The following is a 13,200-nucleotide window of genomic DNA, read 5'->3' as shown; positions in this document are numbered from 1 at the left end:
AAGGGGGAGCCTCTAACCATTTTTTTTTTGTGGAGGCAGGTAGCCTAGTGGTCAGAGTGTTGGACTAGTAACTGTAAGGTTGCAAGATTGAATACCTGAGCTGACAAGGTAAAAAGCTATTGTTCTGCTCCTAAACAAGGCAGTTAACCCACTGTTCCTAGGCTGTCATAGAAAATAAGAATTTGTTCTTAACTGACTTGCCTAGTTCAATGTAAAAAAGACATTCTAGACTTTTCCTAACACAGAGATTCAAATTATTGTGTGATTCTCTTATCAACCCCTGTGTGTGGGCATGATCTCTTGACCTAGATATTCATGAAAATGTTAGTGCCAGATTAATTTTCGTTAGCGAGTAATCGATTTCAGAGAAAACAACTATTCAATCACAAACAAGATTAAAACAACATTCAATCAATTCCCATATTACTTGCTGACAGACAGTTGATATTGACCAGTTGATAGGATCATCTTTAATGGGATCATCTTTAGAAAATAAACATTCTGTCTTCTGTGGGTAGGCCTATGTCTAATCAAAATGGTTAACCTAAATCGGCATACAAACAATCGTTATAATTGTAGTAAAATAATAAGGAGGGGAGAATACCCCTCTGCTGGTTATTGTGAGGTACGTGAACGCGCCGCAATCAATAGTGCTCAGCGTCTTCTGAGAGCACGCGAGAGATCCAAGGAGAGACAGGACGACGAGGGGAGAGGCAGGAAGAGGGCGCGAGACAAATAGGGAAAATCCCAATAATGGAGTGGCGGAGGAGGAGGTCGGTTTCGCGAGCTCGGACTGGTCATAGTTGACGTTTTCATTTTCTCAAAATTGGATGTAAATTCTATAATTAGGGACTGTGCGCCGATATCTCTAGCTCAAAGAAGCCCTCAACGGATGCCTCAGATGCTACACGTAAACGGGGGATCCACCACTGGCACCAGGCAACAGCTTATCATTTCTGGTGGGCTTGGATGAGGATACTAAAGGACATATTTTTAAGATAGCATTGGTTGAGGATATTGCAAAACCGTATTACTGTGAAGTATCCTATTTCGGACTCCACTTCTCTTTTCTAAGGAACGATACATTATTAATTACCAGTATTATACATACATGTATCTATTCAACAATGTGTAGGCTTGTAGGTTCGCAGGTTGAATCTACAATGATATGGTAGCCAAAAATAAATAAATAAAGGCTAGTCAATAATAATAATTAATCAACGTATTTTAATATAAAGGATTTATTCTGAATAGCTACACTGCTACCAAATTTACAATCACAGCTTTCACAAACGGAGACGCGCAAAGACTGAGTGAGTCATTAAAATAACGAAAAGAAAGCTACAGTATAGTGGAAAACATGTTGCCTTCACAAGAAGCCGCCAAGAATTACCATGATAACTACATGCGGAACTCCCGCGCCATCGGGGTACTCTGGGCGATATTCACCATATGCTTTGCCATCATCAACGTGGTGGTCTTCATTCAGCCCTACTGGATCGGGGACAGTGTGAGCACGCCGCAGGTGGGTTACTTCGGCTTGTTTCACCAGTGCGTTGGAAGAGGACCGCACAACCGAGAGCTCACCTGCACGGGAAGCTTCGCCGAGTTCAGCTCCATCCCCTCCGGAGCCTTCAAAGCTGCGTCGGTCTTCGTGTTTCTGTCCATGGTGCTGATTCTGGGCTGCATCGCCTGCATGGCGCTCTTCTTCTTCTGCAACACCGCTACCGTCTACAAGACTTGTGCCTGGATGCAGCTCCTATGTGGTACGTAAAATCAATGGAAACTCAGTTACACAATATTGTTTCAGCACATTAATATATTGGGGTATAGGATTTTCACTGGTTTGTCACAGGCAACTGAAAACACATGGATCTACTGGTTACAAGTTACATGCAAACAACCTTGTCAAAATAAATTGCAACATGCTGCCTGTGCTGCTGCTATTGCTAAGGATGATGGGTTATATCTACAGGCAGATTAGATTCACCTCGCTACAAAATCATTTTGACTCCACATTTCTACACAGATTCCAAACTCGCTGGGCTTACTGGGAGTGGAAGTTGGATGACTTCATGTCATTTTCCATTGTCACTCGGTCATGAGTCATGGAACTGTGGAAGGAAGACAGATATCCTATAGATTGTCATACTGACCCACATTGAGCTCTAGCGATTGCAGAAGAAGCATTCATTTGCTCAACAAATCAGTCTCAAAAACAGTCAACACACTACAAAAGGCCTCCTTCTGTTGGGTGGATGTATTCCTTCAACCATGACCTGACCACATAGAGAGCTGCCCTCTTGATAAATAGAAGAAACAGGTAGGGGGAAATGAAAACAGGTCATTTATGGAACTTAATTCCCTCACTCCCACTTAGATCTATACCTCAAGGACCTCCCAGAGTGGATTATAAATTCATCAATGCGGGTCATTCCATTTCATTTCAGCAAGACACCCACCATCTCAGATTGTTTTGAAATGGTTTATGTAGTTAGAAAAATATACGATAAGCATTCCTGCAACATTATTTTGTTGAAAGACAATTTTAACTCTGACAAATTTGGACAGTTCAATTTATATGATTCATACAGTGCCTTCAGAAAGTTTCCACACCCCTTGACTTTTCTGCATTTGTTGTGTTTACAGTCTGAATTGAAAATGGATTACATTTAGATTTTGTGTTACTGATCTACACACAATACCCCATAATGTCAAAATGTCATTCTGTTTTTAGAAATGTTTACAAATTAATTCAAAATGAAAAGCTGAAATGTCTCAAGTCAATAAGTATTCAACCCTTGGCAAGCCTAAATAAGTTCAGGAGTATAAATGTGCTTAACAAGTCACATAATAAGTTGCATGGATTCAATAATAATAGTGTTAAACATGATTTTCAATTACTACCACATCTCTGTGCCCCACACATACAATTATTTGTAAAGGTCCCTCAGTCGATCAGTGAATTTCAAGCACAGATTCATCCACAAAGACCAGGGATGTTTTCTAATGGTTCGCAAAGAGCACCTGTTGGTAGGGCGGTAACCAGTTGCCGGGGAGGAAGGAAACCGCTCAGCGATTTCAACATGAGGACAATGGTGATTTTTAAACAGTTACTGAGTTTAATGGCTGTGGTAGGACATAACTGAGGAAGGATCAACTAATATAAATTACAGATTGAAAAGGAGGAAGCCTGTAAAGAATAAAAAATATTCCAAAACATGGATCCTGTTTGCAATAAGGCACTAAAGTAATACTGTAAAACATTTGCAAATAAATTACATTTTCCTGAATACAAAGTGTTATGTTTTGGGCAAATCCAACACAACACATCACTGAGTACCGCTTCATAGTTTTAATCATGGTAGTGTCTGCGTCATGTTATGGGTATGCTTGTCATTGGCAAGGACTCAGAAGTTATTTTTGATTAAAAGAAATGGAATAAAGCTAAGCATAGGCAAAATCCTAGAGAAAAACTTGGTTCAGTCTGCTTTCCAACATACACTGGGAGACATTCACCTTTCAGCAGCACAATTACCTAAAACACAAGGCTATAACGTCACAGGATGAAACCAATATGCAGACACAGGAGGCAGATGGTCTGAGTCTCTGATATTTATTAATAGGCAAGGGGCAGGCATGAGGCAGGTTCGTAAACCGGGTCAGAGTCAGATGGGTACAGGACGGCAGACAGGCTCGAGGTCAGGGAAGGCAGAATGGTATGGCAGACAGGCTCAGGGTCAGGGCAGGCAGCAATGGTCAGAACCAGCAGGACTGGAAAACAGGGACCAGAAAAACAGGCATACAGAAAAACATGATGGTAGGCTTGATGAGACAAGATGAACTGGAAACAGACAAACAGAAAACACTGGTATAAATACACAGGAGATAATGGGGACAAATGGGAGACACCTGGTGGGGTGTGGAGACAAGCACAAGACAGGTGAAACAGATCAGGGTGTGACAAAGGCCAAACATACACTGGAGTTGCTTACCAAGACGACATTGAATGTTCCTGAGTGGCCTAGTTACAGTTTTGACTTAGATCGGCAAATATATGGCAAGTTTGAAGAATATTTTAAAGAATAATGGACAATTTGGACCAAATCACATCTTAACAATGACTAAGATCTCAGTAATCCAAATAAATGGTCGAAAGCCACTTGGAGACGCCCCAACTCCACACCAAGCCCACCCCAATGGCCAGTATACAGTATCAGTTCTCTATGTTTGACAAGTTATATGAAGCTGTGGCTTGGAGTATTGTTTATTCATACTATGTAATGTATTCTTAGTGAATTAGTACCAGGTTTTGCCCACTAGATGCTGCTGTTCTGCTATTACTGCCACAGCCTTTATCCATGTATTAAATGGAACCCTTTGCAACTTTGGGTAGAAAACCCATAGCTTTCGCTCAGGATGGAAATAAATGGTGTGATCATCCTTTCAATTCAAGCCAGTCCTCCATGAAAGCAATTCAAACACATACAAACTGTCCTTCTCTTGAATCTAATCTGCTCAATGAAGTATATTTGTGTAACTAAATGCACTCTTAGAAAAAAGAGTTCCAAAAGGGTTCTTTGGCTGTCCCCATAGAATAACCCTTTTTGTTTCCAGGTAGAACCCTTTTTGGTTTCAGGTAGAACCTTTTTGGGTTCCGTGTAGAACCCGACATGAAACCCAAAAGGGTTCTTCAAAGAGTTATCTTATGGGGATAGCGAAGAACCCTTTTAGGTTCTAGATAGCACCTTTTTTTTCTAAGAGTGTGCCCACACACCAACAGAGATCTGCTAGTGTTGGGTTGACTGCCTAAGGCTTAAGCTGTATCTGGGAAATGGCCCAAGTGTGTGTAGTTTATTCCCTTCAATAAAGGTTTGGTTAGTTAGACCATTCCTTGTCAAGCAAACCAATAGGCTACAGGAGTTCTAATGGTTTAAATGTTATGGTCTTCAATGGTAAAAATCCCAAATACAATGCCTTCAGAAAGTATACTGAACAAAAATATAAACGCAACAGGCAGGGGCACAGCCGTGGGTGGGCCTGGGAGGGCATAGGCCCACCCACTTGGGAGCCAAAACCATCCACTTGGAAGCCATGCCCAGCCAATCAGAATGAGTTTTTCCCAAAAAAGGGCTTAATTACAGACAGACATACTCCTCAGTTTCATCAGCAGTCCTGTTGGCTGGTCTCAGACAATCCCTCAGGTGAAGAAGCTAGATGTAGAGGTCGTGAGCTGGCATGGTTACACATTGTCTGCAGTTGTGAGGCCAGTTGGACGTACTGCCAAATTCCCTAAAACGACTTTGCAGTCGGCTTATGGTAGAGAAATTAACATTAAATTCTCTGGCAATAGTTCTGGTGGACATCCCCGCAGTCAACATGCCAATTACACACTCCTTCAAAACTTCAGACAACTGTGGCATTGTGTTGTGTGACAAAACTGAACATTTTAGAGTGAACATTTTGTCCCAATTACAACGTTCAGCTGTGTTCTGATCATTATGTTTAATCAGCTTCTTGATATGCCACACCTGTCAGGTAGATGGATTATCTTGGCAAAGGAGAAATGTTCACTAACAGGGATACAAACAAATTTGTGCACAAATTGTGAATGGAAAATTCCTGGGATCTTTCATTTCAGTTCATGAAACATGGGACCAATGCTTTTCATGTTGCGATTATAGTGTTGTTCAGTATATTTATATACTGATTTTTATTTATTTATATATATATATTTATATTCCACATTTTGTTGTGTTACAGCCTGAATTAAAAATGGATTAAATATTTCTTTTTTCTCACACATCTGCACACAATACCTCATAATGACAAAGTGAAAACATGTTTTTAGACATTTTTGCAAATTTATTGAAAATGAAATTCAGAAATATCTCATTTACGTAACTATTTACACCCCTGAGTCAATACTTTGGCAGCAATTACAGCTGTGAGTCTTTCTGGGTAAGTCTCAAAGAGCTTTCCACACCTGGATTGTACAACGTTTGCCCACTATTCATTTCAACATTCTTCAAGCTCTGTCAAATTGTTTGTTGATCATTGCTAGACAACCATTTTCAGGTCTTGCCATAGATTTTCAAGTTGATTGAAGTAAAAACTGTAACTATGCCACTCAGGAACATTCACCGTCTTCTTGGTAAACAACTCCAGTGGAGATGGTGTTTTAGGATATTGCCCTGCTTAAAGGTAAACACATCTCACAGTGTTTGGTGGAAAGCAAACTAAACCAGGTTTTCCTGAAGGATTTTGCCTGTGCTTAGCTCCATTCTGTCATTTTTCTATCCTGAAAAACTCCAGAGTCCTTAAAGATTACAAGCATTCCCATAGCAGCCACCACTATACTTGAAAATATGGCGAGTGGTGCTCAGTAATGTGTTGTATTGGATTTGCCCCAAACATACAGTAAAACTTTGAGTTCTGGACAAAAAGTTAATTGCTTTGCCACATGTACCGCAGTATTACTTTAGGGCCTTGTTGCAACAGGATGCGTGTTTTGAAATATTTTTTATTCTGCACTGGCTTCCTTCTTTTCACTCTGTCAATTAGGTTGGTAATTGTGGAGTAATTACAAGGCTGTTGATCCATGCTCAGTTGTCTCCTAATCACAGCCATTCAACTCTGTAACTGTTTTTAAGTCACCGTTGGCTTCATGGTGAAATCCCTGAGCGGTTTCATTCCTATCCGGGTGTATTGAACACCATTCAAAGTGTTATTAATAACTTCACCATGCTCAAAGGGATATTCAATGTCTGCTTTTTTTTACCCATCTACCAATAGGTGCCCTTCGTTACGAGGCATTGGAAAACCTCCCTGGTCTTTATGGTTGAATCTGTGTTTGAAATTCAGTGCTTGTCTGAGGGACCTTACAGGTAGTCAGCCATATCCTGCAGTCAAATGACCAAATAGCCCTCTAGTGGCCTCATGGGTGGAATGTTATTTCATAATTAATACAAATGATTTAAATAAACCCGTCGAAAATGTGGTGTTTCCATATGAAAAGGTTATTATATTTCAGTCTCAACTCAACATCGAATACATTTCAACTCTATTTTATTTATTTTATTTTCACTAGGCAAGTCAGTTAAGAAAACATTTTTATTTTCAATGACGGCCTAGGAACAGTGGGTTAACTGCCTGTTCAGGGGCAGAATGACAAATTTGTACCTTGTCAGCTCGGGGGTTTGAACTTGCAGCCTTTCGGTTACTAGTCCAATGCTCTAACCACTAGGCTACCCTGCCGCCCCATGTCTATATCTGACATGGTACAGGTGTCTTACATTTGTAAGCACATAACCATGTGTGTGAGGTGTATACTTTTGTTTCAAAGTAGATGTGACTAAGACTACCAAGAAACACTCTGTGTGAGCCTGTTTTAGCCCACTGGAGGAAAAGGTTCAACACTATTTTTGCACACAGAGTGAATCCAAACAACTTATTAAGCACATTTCTACTACTGAACTTATTATGGCTTGCCATAACAAAGGGGTTGAATACTTATTGACTCAATACATTTCAGCTTTTCATTTTTTATTAATTTGTAAAAAAAAATTGGAAAACATAATTTGCTTTGACGTTATAGGGTATTGTGTGTAGGCCAGTGACAAAACAAATGGTCAATGTAATCCATTTAAATGATTTCTATAAGACAACAACATGTAGAAAAAGTCAAGGGGTGTGAATACTTTCTGAAAGCACTGTCATGGTAATGTATTGGGTTGGGTTTAATTGTAAATGTCACTCATCAAACAACATATAGGAGATGTTTCCTAATCATTTTAGGGTACGACTGCTATGTAATGGTTTTATTTGGGTCTTCACAACATTTTAGTCACTAGCCCATTTCTCCATCACATTTTTGGTCTTGTAGGAAAAGTCTTAATATGATAATTGCATCATAGGGATAGCCCTCTCAGAGAGCTGTCATTTGTTGGACTATTCGAGAAGAGTTGGGTTAAAGCATTAGGTTGCTAAGAGAATGACAAACTGAATTGCTTTCATGGAGGACTGGCTTGACTTGTATGGATGACCATACAATGTCTTTTCATCATGAGCAAAAGCTATTGGTGATATGTTATGATATGAATCCTGTGAATTGAAATGGCCAATTTGGGTGCAATCAAATAAGCTTAATTTCTCATAGTTCAAATAAACTTTCAACAAAATAATGTTTCAGGGATACTAATCTTATCTGTGTCTAACTACAGAAACGTTTTCAGACAATCTGAGATGGTGGGTGTCGAAAACCTCTTCTGTGTGCTTTTTGAGGTGGATCGACTCATGAGATATGCACAAACGTGTGGGAGTAAGAATACCTCAACAGTCAGCAGACTGAGAGCAGAAAAATATCAGCAGTTTTTTCTGTTTGTATTGTTGTTTTCTTCATCTGTCCACTCTCCTTTCTGATCTGCAGAGTCAGTTTGTTTGGTTGGAAGAATGTTCAACCATCAGCAAGATGGAGGAACAGAGAATCCATGAACTAATATTTCCATACTCTTAGGATGACAGGACACTCACTATGCACTTTTATGAAATTAGAAAAAACATGCATTGTGGTATACATGCTGGTATTCATCACATAAAGCGGGATTAAAATGGATTTAATTGTAATTTTTTTGTCAACGATCTACACAAAAAACTCTCTATAAAAAATATATATATATATATATATAAAAATAAAACATAGCTTGATTAGATAACTGTTCAACCCCCTTATTCAATACATGTTAGAATCATCTTTTGCAGCAATTACAGATGTGAGTCTTTGTGGGTAAGTCTCTAAAGATTTTCACACCTAGATTGTGCAACATTTGCACATTATTATTTTCAAAGTTCTTCAAGCTCTGTCAAATTGGTTGTTGATCATTGCTAGACAACCATTTTCAGGTCTTGCTAAGTCAAAACAGTAAGTCGGCCAGTCAAGAACATTCACTGTCTTCTTGGTCAACAACTTCAGTGTTGATGTGGCCTTGTGTTTTTATTTATTTTCCCACTGAAAGGGGACTTCATCTCCCAGTGTTTGGTGGAAAGCAGACTGAACCAGGTTTTCCTCTAGGATTTTGCCTGTGCTTAGCTCCATTCCGCTTATTTTTTATCCTGACAAACTCCCCAGTCCTTAACGATTACAAGAATACCCATAACATGATGCAGCCACCACTATGTTTGAAAATATGGAGTGGTACAGTATTGTGTTGTATTGGATTTGACTCAAACATAACACTTTGTATTCAGGACAAAGAGTAAATTGCTTTGCCACATTTGTTGCAGTATTATTTTAGTATCTTATTGCTAACAGGATGTATGTATCCTCCACTGGCTTCCTTCTTTTCACTCTGTCAATTAGGGGTTTGTATTGTGGAAAAACTACAATGTTGTATATCCATCCTCAGTTTTCTCCTATCACAGCCATTCAATTCTGTAACTGTTTTAAAGTCACCATTGGCCTCATGGTGAAATCCCTGAGCGGTTTCCTTCCTCTCCGGCAACTGAGTTAGGAACGATGCCTGTATCGAATATCTACTTTTTTTTTAAACACATCTACCAATAGGTGCTCTTCTGTGCGAGGCATTGGAAAACCTCCCTAGTCTTTGTGGTTGAATCTGAAGGCACTTTTGCAATTGAGGCCCTTTCCCATTCCCAGTGGCTACTGGATCAGCTCCAACTTGGTACAGGGTATAGCCTTGCGATGAGGCTGCATCTGCTACCCTGTGTACAGGTGAGTGGCCTGATAGTGTTGGCTATGGGGCTAATGCTCTCACCACTGAGGAGATGATAGTTTAATCAGCTGCTGTATCTTGGTACGTGGCATAGAGCTTTGGCAGAGCGTGGTGCCAACAGCGGGCCGGCCCTGGGAAGAGGACAAAGAGTACCAGCTGCTCTTCTCAGTGCCCGTGACCTTCCTCATGGAGAGTACCATCATGGTTCTCCTCTTCAGTCAGGCAAGCTCAATGTTGTATGTTGTACTATACAAAACCATAAACTGTACTGTTCTCTCATTATCCCTACTGCAGTTACATCGTGGACAGGAAAGTTGGATGACGAGAGACAGAAAAGGAATACACATATTTTCTCTGTTTTTCTTAGTGAGTTTATAAAACAGGATCTCTGAACTGCTTGTCTTGCTCCACTCTGTCTCCGGCGAATGCTCCTTTAAAGTGCAACTGAATGCAAAAACAACTTCTCTGGTTGAATACGGCCTATGTGATGCAACATAGGCCGTATTCAACCAGAGAAGTTGTTTTTAGTGTTGCATCACTATTCATCCCAAAAGTGTATTTCTGTGCCAAAATGTACTAACATGTGTAAGTAGGATCATTTCATAAAGTCAATATATTCCAAAACAGAGTTTTGTGAGATTTGTGGACCTGAGGATGTCACAACTTAATGACGGTTGGGTTTTGATTTCAATCCTGCCCACACGGGACCACTGCCTGGCACATTCTAATCACGGCCGGCAGTAATCAAATCATCCGTATCACAGCTACCCGATGTGCTGCAGTGCACACTATCCAATCACTCACCAGAATCAACCTGAAACCTCATTTATTTACAGACAGCTGAACTAACCATTAGCATGAAGCGCCTCAGACCTTTTTAGACAACAATATATGCAAGACTTTGTCGCAAATGTCATGTTGAAAGAACGAGCATCATTTTTCATATACGAGCGGCTTGGGTTTTTTCTCCAGCTGAAATATCCTCACATTCGTGTCCTAACGTTAGCACAAACACAATCTTCATCAAAGATACAGTAGCTACATCTAGAAAGCAGGAAATGCAGTACGCTCGAAGCAGGATTCCCTGACTAACCATGTTCAAGTTTGTCATGCTGGGTCACGCGGTTGCTAAGCCATTCAGTACGGAGCCAGAAACGGAAGAAGAAGCGAGACATCTCTCTCCCTCAATTTTCCTGGTTCATTTACAGTCAATAAACTAAGCAGACCAGACCCAGTTGCTAATGCATTGGTGCTTCTGGGAGGGCAACCCTGTTAAGCAGACTGGAACTGGCCATTTTTTTCCTCAATGGTAAACAGCCTGAGTGGGACATCTTCAGTTATCCACCATCTTTGCGGTGGCCTGTTCTGGACGGTGACTGAAGAGGGACAAATGACATTACTGCCAGTATACGAAATAGCAAACATAACACACCCACATAGAATAACACCCCCAAGACACAAGTCTCGTTTTTCTTAACGAGTACCGGAAAAGCCCAGGTGGAATCGATAAGTTTAGCCCCTCTTTGTCATTTCGCTGGTGCCCTGCAACTGTGTTAGACAGAAGGAGGAGAAATCAATCACACACTCCATCCCAAACACATCAAGAGAGGAATAGATAGCATGCTGACCAAAATGGAAAAAGACAGACAGTGGAAAGAAAAAGTATGTGAACCCTTTTCTGCATAAAATGGTCATAAAATGTGATCTGATATTCATATAGGTCACAACAATAGACAAACACAGTCTGCTTAAACTAATAACACACAAGCAATTATAAGTTTTCATGTCTTTACTGAACACACCGTGTAAACATTCACAGTGCAGGGTGGGAAAAGTATGTGAACCCTTGGATTTAATAACTGGTTGACCCTCCTTTGGCAGCAATAACTTCAACCAAACATTTTCTGCAGTTGAGGATCAGACCTGCACAATGTTCAGGAGGAATTTTGGACCATTCCTCTTTATAAAACAGTTTCAGTTCAGCGATATTCTTGGGATGTCTGGTGTGAACTGCTCTCGAGATCATGCCACAGCATCTCAATCGGGTTGAGGTCAGGACTCTGACTGGGCCACTCCAGAAGGCGTTTATTAAGACATTCTCCTGCAAAATGTCTTGATAAACTTGGGAATTCCTTTTTCCGTCGATGATAGCAAGCTGTCCAGGCCCTGAGGCAGCAAAGCAGCCCCAAACCATGATGCGCCCTCCACCATACTTTACAGTTGGGTTAAGGTTTTGATGTTGGTGTGCTGTGCTGTGCCTTTTTTTTCTCCACACATATTGTTGTGTGTTCCTTCCAAACAACTCAACTGCAGTTTCATCTGTCCACAGAATATTTTGCCAGTAGCGCTGTGGAACATCCAGGTGCACTTTTGCAAACTTCAGACATGCAGCAATGTGGCTTCTTCCGTGGTGTCCTCACATGAACACCATTCTTGTTTAGTGTTTTACATATCGTAGACTCGTCAACAGAGATGTTAGCATGTTCCAGAGATTTCTGTAAGTCTTTAGCTGACACTCTAGGATTCTTCTTAACCTCATTGAGCATTCTGCACTGTGCTCGTGCAGTCATCTTTGCAGGACGGCCACTACTAGGGAGAGTAGCAACAGTGCTGAATTTTCTCCATTTATAGACAATTTGTCTTACCGTGGACTGATGAACATCAAGGATTTTAGAGATACTTTTGTAACCCTTTCCAGCTTTATGCAAGTCAACAATTCTTAATCTTAGGTCTTCTGAGATCTCTTTTTTTCGAGGCATGGTTCACATCAGGCAATGCTTCTTGTGAATAGCAAACTCACATTTTGTGAGTGTTTTTTATAGGGCAAGGCAGCTCTAACCAACATCTCCAATCTCATCTCATTGATTGGACTCCAGGTTAGCTGACTCCTGACTCCAATTAGCTTTTGGATAAGTCATTAGCCGAGGAATTCACATCGTTTTTCCATCCTACACTGTGAATGTTTAAATGATGTATTCAATATAGACAAGAAAAATACAATAATTTGTGTGTTATTAGTTTAAGCACACTATATTTGTCTATTGTTGTGACTTAGATGAAGATCAGATCAAATTTGATGACCAATTTATACAGAAATCCAAGTAATTCCAAAGGGTTCACATACTTTTTATTGCCACTGTAAGGCCATGCAAGTGTATTCGATAGCTGTTCTCCCAGAAGTACAAGATATGCTAATTGTTATGTGTCCCTCCAAAATAATAGTGCATAACTTGAAAGAGGAAAGCCTGATTTCTACAGGCCAGTGGTTTCTAACTCTTCACCCCATCTCCCATAGGACCTCCATCAACTCATCTCTCACTCATGTCCTGACCCTTTCTCCCTGAAATATTAAACAGAACTAAGCATGACACACTCTGCTCCGATCTCTACTCAGTTTACAGCTAGCTACTCCTGCAGCATCCTACTATATTCCTTTTAAAGAGACATTTCACTCAAAAACGATCTTTTG

The 13,200-nt window shown here is 40.4% G+C and overlaps 1 protein-coding gene across 2 annotated transcripts in view; it reads left to right on the top strand.

The window, feature by feature from the left end:
* Positions 1-668: 668 nt before the first annotated feature.
* LOC110491907 (LHFPL tetraspan subfamily member 3 protein-like) overlaps positions 669-13,200 on the top strand; it is a 25,860-nt gene continuing 13,328 nt past the window's right edge. The window contains exon 1 of one of the 2 annotated variants that reach the window (XM_021565740.3): positions 669-1,766. In XM_021565740.3, coding sequence (XP_021421415.1) covers positions 1,361-1,766 — 406 coding nt within the window. In that variant the 5' untranslated portion in view covers positions 669-1,360. The remainder of the gene's footprint in view (positions 1,767-13,200) is intronic. The other variant, XM_021565741.3, reaches the window with a different exon arrangement.

The sequence above is a fragment of the Oncorhynchus mykiss genome, chromosome 16 (genome assembly GCF_057628025.1).
Source record: "Oncorhynchus mykiss isolate SJ-2025 chromosome 16, ASM5762802v1, whole genome shotgun sequence".
Taxonomy (NCBI): Eukaryota; Metazoa; Chordata; class Actinopteri; order Salmoniformes; family Salmonidae; genus Oncorhynchus; species Oncorhynchus mykiss.
Note: the sequence above shows the minus strand (reverse complement) of the source record. Positions and strands in the feature narration are given on the sequence as shown.